We start from the raw sequence: 14,925 nt of genomic DNA on the forward strand, positions 1-14,925 counted from the left end.
CTTGTAATTTACAAGCACAGTGGAGTTCTATCTCTTTGTCTTTGAGGCTATTTAACTGTTTCCTCACTGCCAATATGATAGTGTGCAGCAGTCACGCGACTGTTTGCTCTTAGATAACTTCAGAGAAACATTTGGGGGAGGCGGTGGCTCAATCGGTAGAGAGGTGGCTTGTAGTCCTAACGGATCCGGCTTCAAATCCCGCTGGGGCAGGGAACAGTTTAAGGATTTGAATGTCATAAAACTCAGACTTTCCTGATCTACCAGAAGAGCCGACAACATGTCGTAAAAATACCCCCGCTAATACCAATACACCAGTCCTGTATGAGACAGCCCTAGCATGTTTTCAGTATGGACGGTGGGTGTTAGCGCCAAAGTGGTGACATGTAGAGGCATGAGGTACATAGGAGGGCTACTGGACCTTGAAAGCAGGCTGTGAAGCCTATGACCAGAGTAAAAAAAAAAAAAAAAAAAAAAAAAAAAAAAAAGACCATGCAAAAATGCATTATTTCATCCCTAACTGAGCTGGCAAAGTGAGTTCATTATAAGACAAACATGAGAATGCCAACCAATCATATTAGGTTAAACTTCTTTAACAAAGTCATATCTAAATTTAAACAAATACATAACACACCCTAATTGTAACATGAATTTAGATGCCAAGGAATTAATAACTAAGCACCAGAATGAGAAGGCATTACTGTATAACTGTCTACTTGGGTTACTCATGATATCCCCACCATATTTCTATACAATATAATATTTCATTTTTTAAAAATTTGGAAAATATTACTGTCTGCCTACATATGTCAGTTTATGCAAATAATATACAAACACATAGCTAAAATATAATGATGTAGGCTACTGCATAAAAATTATGCTAAATACTTTTGATACAGGCATCTGTATATATATATCATATATAAAATATGTACAAAAATAAACTATCAAATGAAATTAAGTATGCAGCTTTCACCCTGGATGATATACCAAGATATCACTTAAAATGCATACACATAAAGATAGTCATATCAAAGAATGAAGACAGAGAAGTGATAAAAAGTAGAAAGGATATGAACAAGCATGGACAAGAAGGAAAAGGACAGGATACAAGATTCTAACTATGGCATACCCACAGCTACAGGTACTTTCATTATATGAGGTAAAGAGGGTAAACAATAACTGAGGCCCCTAATAACATAGTGTACCGAACGTCACATGTTGAAAACGGAGAGAAACGCCGTTAAAGTTGCGTAACATTCAAAATGCCATAACTTTGGAACTAGTGAATATTTTTTAGTGTTTTTTCTTTTATATTTTAGCTTGAAGTTCGTACTTTCATGTCATGCTAGTCTTGGTAGAAGAGAAATTAGTAGCATTCTGAAAGGTACAACAATAGCTGCATTTTTCTCCAGTGTGGTTATTTAGAGACAAAACGTACTCTCAGTAAGCATTTTTAACAATCAAACCAACCAAAGATATCAATGGGAAATGTTTACAAAAGCAAATAGATGCATGTAATACTATTTTCAGAAATTAAAAACCATTATAAAAAAAAAGAAATCTTTCATTTTAGCCCACATCTCCAGCCTCCTTGCTCTTTTTCAGTTATGAGATGACCAGCAGCTTTTTGCTCAATACTAGAGTCACTCATGTTCTCGAGACAATGAGAAAAAACACTAAAACAGCTCTGATAATAGCCTGTTAATCCAGGGAGTGTTCTAGGCCGGCTGGTAAACAAAAAACTGCATCGCGTCGCGACAGATTCCCAGATCATAGCTGCCAATGTCTTGCTGAGCTCTCTGCCTTTCCCATTTTCTGTACATTAAGGCTAACTTACCTTTAAAATCATGCAATTTTATGCTAAAATATTCCATTATGTTAGAATAATGGTACAATAATTAATAATGCTATAAAAAAATGCATGACTGTGAATATAAAGAAATGCTAGTATCTTGCAACACCAGACAACACATTGCTGGGAGGCACTCGGTACTATTCTGTGAACAGCATGAAGGCTTATCGATGCACAGAGGTGAAGCGGGCAGTGAGACCATGTTACAGAAGGGGAATCTGGACCCTAATGCCGGTTGCTTTCTGTACCTCGTGGTTGCTTTCCAGGCCAAAGAGGGTTTGGGCTACGTAGTGGTACACTTAACTCGGTTTCGCTTACAATGGCACTCAGTACACTATGTTATCAGGGGCCTCAACTAATTACTGTACTGAGAGATTAATAAGGAAAGAGCAAGGATATGAAACATTAAAAACAGATTTCCGCTTGGTAAAAGAAAAAATATCAATAAAAGGAACCCCACTGCATCTCTGCTGTCTTCAGTATTATGCATAGAATCCCCAGATGAAAGTTGTTAATGTCAGGCAGATGATGGCATTCCAGTTGACCATACTGAAATGAGAAAATGTGTTACCACTTTAGTGAACCAAATCTCACAAAACCACCACTATAATGACAACATATACACACTGCCACTAAATACCCAAACTGCCATCACCATTGCCATACACACACACACACACACACACACACACACACACACCTATCTATGATATAAGTTTTCCACAGAAAGTGGGGAGCTACCTACTACAAGGAAAAGGGCAAATATTGTTCCAGTTTATAAAGGTGGTGACAGGGAGGACCCACTTAACTATAGACCAGTCTCCCTTACTAGTATAGTCTGCAAACTATGTGAAAATGTCATTAGAAAAAGATGGATAAAATTTCTTGAATGGCATATGGTAATAACGTCCAAGCAATCTGAATTTACGCAAGGGTCGTCTTATGTTACAAACTTGTCGAGCTTCTACAGTAAAGTGATAGGCATTGTTCAGGGAAGGAAAGGATGGGTAGACTGTATTTACCTGGATTTAAAGAAGGCTTTTGATAAAGTGCCACACAGAAGATTTATATGGAAACTGAAAACCTATCGAGGTGTATATGGGAAATTGTTGAAATGGATGGAAAATTATTTGATAGAAAGACAAGTGAGAACCATAATAAGAGACAAGTTTTCCCAATGGAAAAAGGCAACTAGTGGAGTGCCCCAGGGTTCAGTGTTGGCCTCAATTATGTTCTTGATGTATATAAATGACATGCCTGAAGGGTTGAGTACTTATATGAGTTTATTTGCTAAGGATACAAAAATTATCAAATATATTAAAGGAGTAAATTGTTGTAAGGAATTGCAAAAAGATCTAGATAAACTCTACAAGTGGAGTCAAACGTGGAAAATGTAATTCAGTGCTAATAAAAGTCATATACTGGAAAAGGGAGTCAGTGATAAGAGATGAAGGTATGTATACAAGATGGAAGATGAAATAATAAGGAAGACAAAAGAAGAAAAGGACCTTAGTGTGCTTATACAGGGCAACCTATCACCAGAGAAACATATAAAGAGAATTACTGGAGCAGCTTACAGGCTACTGACCAACATGAGAGTGGAACTTAATTATATGGAAGAAGAAATGCTGAGAGTTGATAGTGACCATGATGAGACTGGAATATGCAGCAGTGATACATTCATTCATTCATCATCCAATCCTACATTGCCCCATAAGCAGAGTAGGAGCCCGGGGCTAGGCAAGTTGGCCCTGACATTTAAGATGAGAGTGACCAGCCTCACTCATCCCTGAGTGGCATTACGTGAGCAATAAACCCCAACCACCCCTTGGATGTAAACCTTCACTGGCTCAATCCGACTGCAGTGCCGTAATTACCCACTAAACCACCAGGCGCCAAAACTTGGTTATGTGGTTACCACCCAGCGTAGTACTTGGTTTCCTGGTGTACAAGAAACAATTTTGCTTGTCACTCAATGTAGAGTCACCCACAGGCAGACGGAAGAAGAATGAAGAAAAGAAAGACACAAGAGGGAGTGTAAAGTCACCTGTAGGCAGAAGGACAAGGAAAGAATGAAGGAAAGAAAGACAGAAGAGGATGGAAGGAAAGAAGGATGAAGGAAAGGAAAGGGCAGACACCCGAGAGCAGCACTACATTGAGTAATTGGATGGTGAGTGCCCCCACCTACCACAATGCAGCAGTGATATGGGCACTAAACCTGAAAATGCATACCAGTAAACTAGAAAGAATACAAAGGATGGCCACAAAATTGATACCAAGCTTGGTAGAGCTGTCTTATGAGGAGAGATATGAAATTGCCAACCCTGAGAGAGAGAAGAGAGAGGGGAGATTTGATTGGAATGTGTAGAGGAGTAAGAGGAATAGAATGTGTGGACAGAGAGGACCTCTTTGTGAAAGATGATGGAAGAACAAGAGGACATGATTTCAAGCTGAAGAAGAATCGATGTCTCAGTGATGTAAAGAAATTTAGTGTTCCAAACAGAACTATAGACAACTGGAATAATTTAGAGGGAGAGGTGGTGCAAACAGAGAGCATCCATGTGTTGGAATTTAGACTGGATAATAAATATTTGGCGGAGGGTTAGTGCCCCTCCCCGGAAAACAACTAACTAAAAAAAACAAACAAGAAGCCTCGGACAAGGACTGACCAAACGTTGACGACCCAGGACCGGACAAAGGACTTGGTAATGTGTACATGGAATGTAAGAGGAGCGAATGATGAGGTGAAAGAGAGAGAGATTGTCCAGGTGCTTGAGGATGCGAAAGTGGATGTATGTGGAATAACTGAAACAAAATGGAGAGGAGAAAGTGTGAGAGAATGGGAGTATGGATGGGGTATATGTGCAGGAGTAGATGAGAATGAGAGGGCAAAGGAAGGAGTGTGTATAGTTGTGAGTAAAAGATGGAAGAAGAGCATAAGACAGTATGGATCAGTTGGGTCAAGGATTGTGTGGGTAAAGTTGAAAGTTGGAATACAAATGTGGGCGATTGTGTGTGTGTATGCGCCAACGCAAGATCGTGCTAGAAGAGTGAGAGAAGAGTTCTGGACAAATGTGGAAGTGTGCATGGAAAAGTTTGGAAGGAGTGAGAGAGTGTTTTTGATTGGTGATATGAATGGTAAAGTTGGTAATGTGAAGGTGGATGGAATAGTTGGTGAGTGGGGTGTGCCTGCTGAGATAGATGAGAATGGGAGTGCGCTAGTGGACATTTGTGCTGGGAGGGGGTTGGTAATAGCCAATACCCTCTTCAGGCATAAAATGATCCACAGGTATACATGGCGAGTGATGAGAAGGGTGGGTGGTGAACTGAATGAAAGGAAGGCAATGATTGATTATGTGTGTGTGGATGAAAGGATGCGAAGATGTGTAAAGGATGCAAGAGTGTATAGAGGTTTGGGGAGTGGACTTTCTGACCACTACTTGGTGGTGGCCAGAATTAGGTTGCAAGTAAGATGGAGGAATAGAAGAAGGGAAAGACGAGAGGAAGGGGTAGTTGCAAGGAGAGTGGAAAGGTTACAAGAGGATGAGAAAAAGGCAGAGTATAAGAGAGAAGTGGAGGAACGATTGGGCAAATATGAATTGGAGCAGATGGGAGACGTGGAAGGTGTGTGTAAGATATTTACAGAAGAAATATGTGCAGCATGTGATGTGGTGTGTGGAAGGAAGAGAAGACGGAGGGGGGTGCAAGGAACAGCGTGGTGGACTGAAGAGGTGAAACAGGCTGTGGCACAAAAGAAGAAAGCATACAATGAATGGATGAGAAATAGGGGCGTGGAAGAAGTTGAGAGGCGGAAGAGAGAGTTATATGTGGAAAGGAAGAGAGAGGTGAAAAGATTAGTAAGAGAGAGTAAGAAGAGAGTGGATGAGGAATTTGGAAGGAATTTGAGTGTAAAGTGGAGGGACTGTAAGAAAATGTTCTGGAGAGAAGTGAAAAGAGTAAGACAGGATGGAAGTGAAGTTAGCAGGGAAGTGAAAGATAAAAATGGTAGATTACTAGTGGAGAAGGGAGAAAAAGTGAGCAGATGGAGAGAACACTTTAAGGAATTGTTGAACGTGGAGGATGGAAGTAATGCGAGTATAAGTGGCTGGGGAATGGCTGGGAGAAGGAGGGAGGTGAGAAGACAGGAAGAAATCAGTAGGATGGAAGTTGTGGAAGCAATGAAGAAAGTTAAATCGGGGAAAGCCCCAGGAATTGATGGAGTGTGTGGTGAAATGCTGAAGCATGGGGGAGAGATAGTAGTAGAATGGATGTGGAAGATGTGCAGATTGGCCTGGGAGGAAGGTAGAGTCCCGGAGGATTGGAAGTCAGGTATAATTATTCCCTTGTACAAAGGAAAAGGGGAAAAAGAAGTGTGTGGTAATCATAGGGGCATTTGTCTTCTTAGTATAATAGGAAAAGTGTATGGTAGGTTACTTATAGACAGAGTTAGAGAAAGAACAGAGAAATTAGTTGGAGAAGAACAGGGAGGCTTTAGGAAGGGAAGAGGTTGTGTAGATCAGATATTCATTCTTAGATCTTTAGTGGAAAAGTTTCTAGAGAAGGGAAAGAAGTTGTATGCGGCTTTCATGGATTTGGAGAAAGCATATGACAGGGTGGATAGACAAGGATTGTGGAAAGTGTTAAGAATATATGGAGTAGATGGGAAGTTGTTGAATGCTGTGAAGAGTATGTACGATGGTGCGAAGGCTGCAGTGCGTGTGGATGGTGAACTAAGTGAATTTTTCTCTGTGAAAGTTGGTTTGAAACAGGGATGTGTCATGTCTCCATGGTTGTTCAATCTGTACATGGATGGGGTAATAAAAGAGGTACAAGGTAGGGTAGTGGATGTTGGAGTGGCCCTGGTGAGAGAGGATAGTGTTTGGAAACTCCCTGTACTGTTGTTTGCAGATGATACTGTGTTGTTGAGTGAAGACGAAGGGGAGCTGCAAGGCTTGGTGGATGAGTTTGAGAGAGTGTGTAAGAAACAGAACCTAAAGGTGAATGTAGGGAAGAGTAAAGTGATGGTCTTTGAGAGAGGTGAAGTCAGTGAATGTACAGCGAGGTTGGATGGTGAGGAATTGGAAAATGTGAGTACGTTTAAGTATTTGGGTAGTGTGATGAGTAAGGATGGAGGTTTGGAGGGTGAAGTGCTTGAAAGGGTACAGCAGGGAAGAAAGGTTGCTGGTTCCTTAAAAGCAGTGATAAGAAACAGGGAAGTGAGCATGGAAGTAAAAAAGTTACTACATGACAGTATTGTGATACCAACTCTAACGTACGGAAGTGAAGCTTGGACATTGTTGGAAGGACACAAGTCAAGAGTGAGAGCAGTGGAAATGAGTTATTTAAGAGGAGCCTGTGGAGTCACGTGGAGAGACAGGCTGACGAATGAGGATATAAAGGAGCGTTGTGGTGTGGATGTGGATGTGATAGGAAGCGTTGTGAGGAACACACTGAGGTGGTTTGGCCATGTGGAGAGGATGGAGGGTGAAAGATTGATGAAGAGAGTGTATGTGAGTGAGGTGGAGGGTGGAAGAGGGAGGGGGAGACCGAGGATGAGATGGAGGGATGGGGTGGAGAGGTATATGAGAGAGGGGGGTGTGAGTTGGGAGCAGGGCAGTGAAATGGCGGGGGACAGGGCGACTTGGAGGCGATTTGTTTGTGGCCACCCCAAACGGGATTGAGGCGTCTGGCAATAGATAGATAGATAGATAGAAGCGATGGGACAACATGAGCATAGCTCAAATCCTGTATAATACAATTAGGTAAATGCAAGTAGGTAAACACACACACACACACACACACACACACACACACACACACACACACACACACACACAAATGTGGTACCAATCTACAAGGGAGGAAACAGGGGAAGAACCCCTGAATTATAGACCAGTGTCTCTAACCAGCATGGTCGCAAAATTGTGTGAGAGAATCCTGAAAGACAGATGGATAAAATATCTGGAAGAGATGAATATTTTGGCTGAATGTCAGTTTGGATTCAGAAGTGGAAGGTCATGTGTTTCTAACTTGCTGAGCTTTTACTCGAGTGATTGACGTGGTACAGGAGAGAGATGGTTGGGTGGATTGTGTGTACAGTACTTAGACTTAGAGAAGGCCTTTGACAAGGTACCTCATAAGAGACTAATGTGGAAACTAGAATATATAGGAGGACTGAAGGGGAAACTTCTGGAATGGATGAGAGACTTTTTGAGAGACAGACAAATGAGGACACTAATAAAGGATAGGATGTCTGGATGGAGGGAAGTAACAAGTGGAGTCCCTCAAGGCTCGGTGTTGGTGCCAGTAATGTTCCTGATTTACGTAAATGATATGATAGATGGAGTGAACAGTTATGCAAGTCTGTTTGCTGATGATGTAAAGATCTTGAGGAAGGTAGAGGTTGAGGAGGATTGTAAAATACTGCAGGAGGATTTGGATAGGATACACGATTGGAGCCGGACGTGGGAAATGAAATTTAATGTAAAGAAATGTAAAATATTGGAAATGGGTAAAAGTACCAGGAGGCCATCACTGAATTATTTGTTGGGTAATGAATTAATCACAAAAAGGAGAGAAGAGAAAGATTTGGGAGTGCTGGTCCAAGATAGTTTGTCACCAGAAAAGCACATTAACAAGATAGTTGGAGAGACTTATAAACTCTTGACTAACATAAGAGTAGCATTTCATTATATGGATGAGGAGATGATGAAAAAATTGATAGTGGCCATGATCTGCCCCAGGTTAGAATATGCAGCGGTAGTGTGGTCCTCACACAAAAAGAAAGATTTAAACAAGATTGAGAGAATACAAAGAACAGCAACCAAGATGGTCCCCAGTCCGGCAGACCTGTCATACAGAGAGAGGCTGGAAAAGCTGGATTTGCCTTCCTTAGAGGAAAGGAGAAAGAGGGGAGACATGATTGCAGTGTTCAGGACCATGGTAGGAGTAGATAAAATCGACAAAGAAGATCTGTTTGTATGGGATAAGAGAGCAACAAGAGGACACGGAATGAAATTGAAAAAGTCAAGCTGCTTGAAGGATATCAAGAAATATAGCTTTCCTTACAGAAGTATAGACTTATGGAATAGCCTGGACAAAGAGATCGTCCAGTCTAAAAACTTAAACGAGTTTAAAGCTAAATTTGACTTATTGAGAAACAGCGACGGAAACCCACGAGCATAGTACATTCCGTGTATATCACAATTAGGTATATTAGGTAAATACTTAAATATTTGGAACGACTTAGACAAAGAGGTGGTGCATGAGAAAAACATTCATGTGTGTAAAGGTAGACTTGATAAATGTGGATATGGAGACAGGACAACACGAGCACTGCTCAATTCCTGTATACTACAAATAGGTAAATACACACACACACACACACAATCACAATTAACATACTACAACCACAATAACACACTACAACCACTATCAACACACTACAACCACTACCAACACGCTACAACCACTACCAACACACTACAACCACTACCAACACACTACAACCACTACCACACCAAACCACTACCAACACACCAAACCACCATCAATTAATTTACACCACTACATAAACACATTCACATTACATCAACACATCCACACCACACTACATCGACATATTCATCAACACCACATCAACACATTCACATCACATGACATTAATGTATTCACACCACACCACATCAACATACTCACAACACCACCATCATCCCAGGAGATACAGAAGTGAGTTTAGTAACTGATTTGATAAAATTGATTATATATGAGTGTGTTGTCCCAGAAGACTGGCTGAAGAGTGTGACTGTAATTGTGTACAAGGGAAAGGGTGATGCCCTGGAAAGAGGAAATTATAGAGACAAAAAACTTTTGAACCAGATAATGAAGGTACTGGGGAGTCCTAGAAGGTATGATAAGGAAAAGTAAATACTGATGAGATGCAGTTTGGGTTTATGCCAGGCAAAGGGACCCAGTGATGCCATATTCATTGTCTGACAGCATGAGGGAAATCATACAGGAGAGAAGGGAGAGCTGTACTTTGCTCTTAATGATCTGAAGAGGACCTCTGACAGGGTCCCAAGGGAGGTGGTGAAGTGGGCAATGAGAAAGCTTGGGATCAAGTAGTGGCTGGTTAGAGTGGTTATGGCTAAGTATGTGAATGCACACACCCAGGTGAGAGTGAATGGAGATTTGAATATTGAGTTTTCTGTGAATGTTGGTGTGCAGCAGGGGTCAGTCCTGTGGCCCATACTGTTTGTCATGGTCCTTGAAGCTCCCTCAAATGACTTCAGAAATGGACTTCCTTGGGAAATGCTGTATGCTTGATTTGTTCTTGACTGCTGTTGAATAGATGGAATGGGGCAAAAAGTTTTGAGGGTAAATGCAGGTAAAACAGAAGTGATATCTAGGGCTGGTGGTGGTACCATACTGTCAAAGCAGAGAGGTTGTGGCGATGTGAAGTTTGCCACAAGGGTGTGAGAAGTAACTCCATCTTGTGTACCGTTTGTGATAAGTGGGTTTATAAGAGATGTAAGGGTATTAGAGGTAGGTTACAAAATTATCCTGGTTTTGCATGTGTAGTGTGAGGGGAGAGCATATTGAGATTCACAAATGTGAAAAGATCAATCTTACTGAAGAGTCACTTGAGTGTGTGGAAGAGATTTATTATTTGGGGGACAAGTTATGTGCTAGAGGTGGGGATTGGTAATAAGTGGTCAGAGGAAGTTTAGGGAACTGTTGCCTCTCCTTACACTGAGAGGGCTCTCCCTCTGTGCTAAGGGATAATTGTAAATAGCATCTGTTAGGAGTGTAATGCGTATGGTAGTGAGACCTGGCCAGTAATAGAAGAGGATATTCATGGGCTTAAACATACAGAAATGACCATGATTAGATAGATGTTTAGTGCTTCCTTAAATGTAAGGCCTGGTAGGGCTTGACCGTGATTTAAGAGTCTGAAGGAAGGATGAGACTTGAATGGACTGGTGCTGTGATGGGGAGAGGTAGACTGAGATGGTTTGGGCATGCTGAGAGGATGGAGAATGACAACTGGATGTGGAAGGTGAGAAGTGTGCATGTCAGAGATAGGATTGCAATAGGAAGACCAAAAAACACCTAGGACAAGGTCATAGAGTGTGACCTCAGGGATAAGGGTCTGAATAGGGAGACTGACAGAGATCAAGCTGTGTGCACAGCTGCCATTAGGTGATCAAGGGTGATGCATGGAAGCATGTTGGAGACTTTATAAATGACACAGTGATACAACCAACAAACAACTAATACAACCACACCCACACCACCACATCAAAGCACATTCACCCCACCACCACCACTAAAGCCATACCTCAAAATTACAAGCACCACTGCCACCCTCACAACACACACATGCCACTACCATTACACCCACACCACCACACTGAAACCACCATCACACCACTACACCACCATACCACCATCACACCACAACACCACCATCCTCCACCACTACAGCTGGCATTTGGCACCCGTCTAGCAACAAACTCTCATCCCTTTTCTGTCTGACTCTAATGCAAGAGTTAACTGCTACTCCCAGTCCTTCATGTATGCAACAGGTCAACTCTGGAACTGTCTCCCTCTATCTGTTTTTCCTACTGCCTATGATCTCCAATCTTTCAAATGCAGTGTGTGTCCAGGCATCTTGAAATGAATGGATCTTGAATTTGGCTCTCTGTTATCTTGTTTCTGTTTTTTCCTGGAGGAAGCAATTTGAAGGTTCATGGCCTTTGGTTCCTTTTCTTTGCATTAGAAACACACACACACACACACACCATGATCACACCACCATCCCACACCACCATCACCACATCCACACCACTATATCCACAACACCAACACCACCACCCTATCCACATCATCACATCCACACCACCACCACCACCACAAACCACACTACCAACATCACAACCATATCCACACAAAACTCACACCAACATCACCACTACCATATTCAAACCACCACCACCACCATACCCACACCACCAGTAATACCATACCCACATCACCATCATCACCTTTTCCATATCATCACTACATTCCCACCCCCATCCACATTATCACCACATCCACCACAATACCCACACCACAAACACCACCATATCCACATCATCACTACCACATCCCCATTATCACCACCACTATCATATCCAAACTACCACCACCACCATATCCACACCAGCACCACCACACTCACATCACCACTATATTCAAACTGCCACCACCATTGCCACATCCACACAACTACCACCTGCACCACCACCACTATATTCAAACTGCCACTGCCACTACCACACCCACACAACTATCACCGGCACCACCATATTCACACCACCACTATATCAAACTGCCACCACCACTAGCACCATCACACTCACACCACCACTATATCAAATTGCCACCACCACTACCATACCCACAGAACTACCACCATTACCATCACCATTGTTAAACTCACATCACTACACCCACACCACCCAAAACCACTGTCAAACCCACATCACCACACCCACACTACCACCACTGTCAAACCAACACTAATGATCTACATCCACACCACCACCGCCATAACTACACACGAACATCACCACATCCACACCACCATATCCACACCCACACTACCACCACCACACATGCATATCACCGCATTCACACCACCATATCCACATCCACATTGCCACCACTACAAACAATCACTGCATCCACACTACAACCACCACAATATCCACACACATAGAGTACCTCATCCACACCACCACCATCACACACACATCATCAAATCCACACCTCTACCACCACCAAAACTCACGCTTTCCAGAAAGGTGTCTCATCAAGGGAAGCTGCAGCTTTTTGTGCCCTCTGCTCCTCTGTCAGGTTGTCATCCTCGTGCTGGTATCCTGAAGGGTGGGTTGAGAGGTGAGTTGCATCTTCACACTAATAATACCAGTATAAATATTGAAATAAATAAATACTGTTTCTGTGCACAATGAGTGAGTGAGAACACATTTTTTTTTTTATTACTGCAAACTGCACAGTGTTATGGTGCAATAATAATGTTGCAAATCATGAAATACAAATCTGAAGTGGCTGACCTAGCATTTAGAGAGAGAGAGAAAAAAAATCACTGCTATAGCTTGTTAGGTAAAAAGTTATTAGTCTCTGATAAACATGGAAGTCGGATGGACCAGGACAGGCTGGGCTGGGCTGGGCTGCTCATTGTAGTTTTCCACCCATACACCAACAGTAAACTTTGATCACTTGCTCATAATTATTGCTTTTTCCTATACTGCAAAATTAAAAAGCATAATTATGAAAAATGCAATATGACTGTACAACTCACTTATAATAAATAAGATCTCAATACTGTGCTCCAATAGTATGCAGTTGTGTACAGTCAGCCATGTTATTCTGATAAGTCCAGTAAGGCTCAAATGATCGATGGTGTACACTAGCATTTGATGCTCACCACTTCTAATTAGCCTACAGTAACCAAGAATGACCAACATTGCTAAAATCTAAAATACAAAATATTCATTCAAGTATACTGTTCCTACTAACTGATGAGTTTATTCAACATGTGAAAGGCCACTTGTACTAGAGGAGTTTATTTATTCTTTCTCCAACCTTTCCAGTTCAAAGAGTTTATCACCATCATCTAATCCTATGCTGCCCTGTGAGAAGCATAGGAGCCTGGGGCTAGGAAAGTTGGTCCTGACATTTAAGATGAGAGTGACCAGCCTCTCTCATCCCTGAGTGGCAATATGTGAGCAATAAACCCCAACCACCCCTTGGATACGTAAACGGCACAGGCTCAATCCGATAGGAGCACTTTAATTACCCACTAAACCACCAGGTGCCATGATTTGGTTATATGGGTACCACCCAGCATAGTAAATGGTTTCCTGGTGTACAGGAAACCATTTGGCTTGTCATTCAGTGTACAGTCACCCATAGGCAGAAGGAAGAGGAAAGCATGAAGGAAAAAAAAAGACAGAAGAGGGAGTGTAGAATCTCCCGTAGGCATAAGGAAGAGGAAAGAATGAAGGAAAGAAAGACAGAAGAGGACAAAAGGAAAGAAGCTGAATAATATCATATCAGAATATGGTAGGAATAAAATTACGATTGTGTCCCTTGGGTTTGCAGATTAATGTAAATGCAACCCTGAATAGTCAACTTACCGGTACTTCTCCCTGGCTGTTCTATCTCCATGGAGTTGACATGCGTGCCATTGGAACATGAATTGGCAGTGGGGTCTGTGGCAGGAGTGTAGACAGGGGGTGGCTCCAGTAGCTGCCTCACTCGTGGGTCTTTACGGCTCCAGTACGTCAGGCGGTACAACTGAGTAGCCAGGAAGATAAATGCAGTAAGTCCTCTTTATTTCAGAGATGTGCTCCAAGAAATTTAAATTTTTTTCCATAAACTGTACCTTTAGCTTGTGGGAAACTGACAAATCAGGAATACAAACAACAGTGCAACAACTGTAGTCCTGTAAACTTACAGGCAAATGAAGAACCAACTTCCCTTAATGGCATTACAATACATGATTAAAAACTCAAAGTCAACTCTTGGGGAATGCATCCATCTGCATTGATAGGGCCATCACTATAACTGAGACATTCTTACTACAAGGCCACCAGTAAATAAAAAGCATAAATTTCCACCATCCTACTCACACATTCCTCTTTTATGGGTGGAGTCAGAAGTGAGACTGAGATGGTGATGATGCCAGTGACAATCCACAAGAGGCAGCTGAAGTGAAGGTAGTGGACATTTCCCACTAGCTTCTGTATAAGCCAAGGCTGAGAGTCTCCTCCACCTGTTAGTAAGGAGATAGCAATCAAGAACATAAGTTGGTAAATCATTTATAAGTATCACAAAAGAAAGCATTTTCATAATGTGAGAAAGCCTGCAGGCATATTTATAAAAGTTCATCAATTTATTTCATGTGTGGTGTGTTGGGGAGAGCAGGTGGAGATTGTCAGGCGTGAAAGGATTAAACCTGCTGGTGAGTCTCTTGAGTGTGTGGAAGAGTTCTTTTATATGGG

The 14,925-nt window shown here is 42.0% G+C and overlaps 1 protein-coding gene across 1 annotated transcript in view; it reads right to left on the reverse strand.

Annotated features, from left to right (window-relative positions):
* Window positions 1-2,223: 2,223 nt before the first annotated feature.
* Window positions 2,224-14,925, reverse strand: part of LOC145415741 (sodium/glucose cotransporter 4-like) — a 120,163-nt gene continuing 107,461 nt past the window's right edge. Inside the window, exons 11-14 of the mRNA XM_080284973.1 lie at window positions 14,554-14,696; window positions 14,059-14,218; window positions 12,690-12,777; window positions 2,224-2,401 (exon numbers count right to left, since the gene is read on the reverse strand). Of these exons, the coding sequence (XP_080141099.1) occupies window positions 2,335-2,401; window positions 12,690-12,777; window positions 14,059-14,218; window positions 14,554-14,696 (458 nt within the window). The 3' untranslated portion in view covers window positions 2,224-2,334. The remainder of the gene's footprint in view (window positions 2,402-12,689; window positions 12,778-14,058; window positions 14,219-14,553; window positions 14,697-14,925) is intronic.

Source organism: Coenobita brevimanus, chromosome 103 (assembly GCF_032717465.1).
Source record: "Coenobita brevimanus isolate Jiangsu-jjx chromosome 103, ASM3271746v2, whole genome shotgun sequence".
Lineage (NCBI taxonomy): Eukaryota > Metazoa > Arthropoda > Malacostraca > Decapoda > Coenobitidae > Coenobita > Coenobita brevimanus.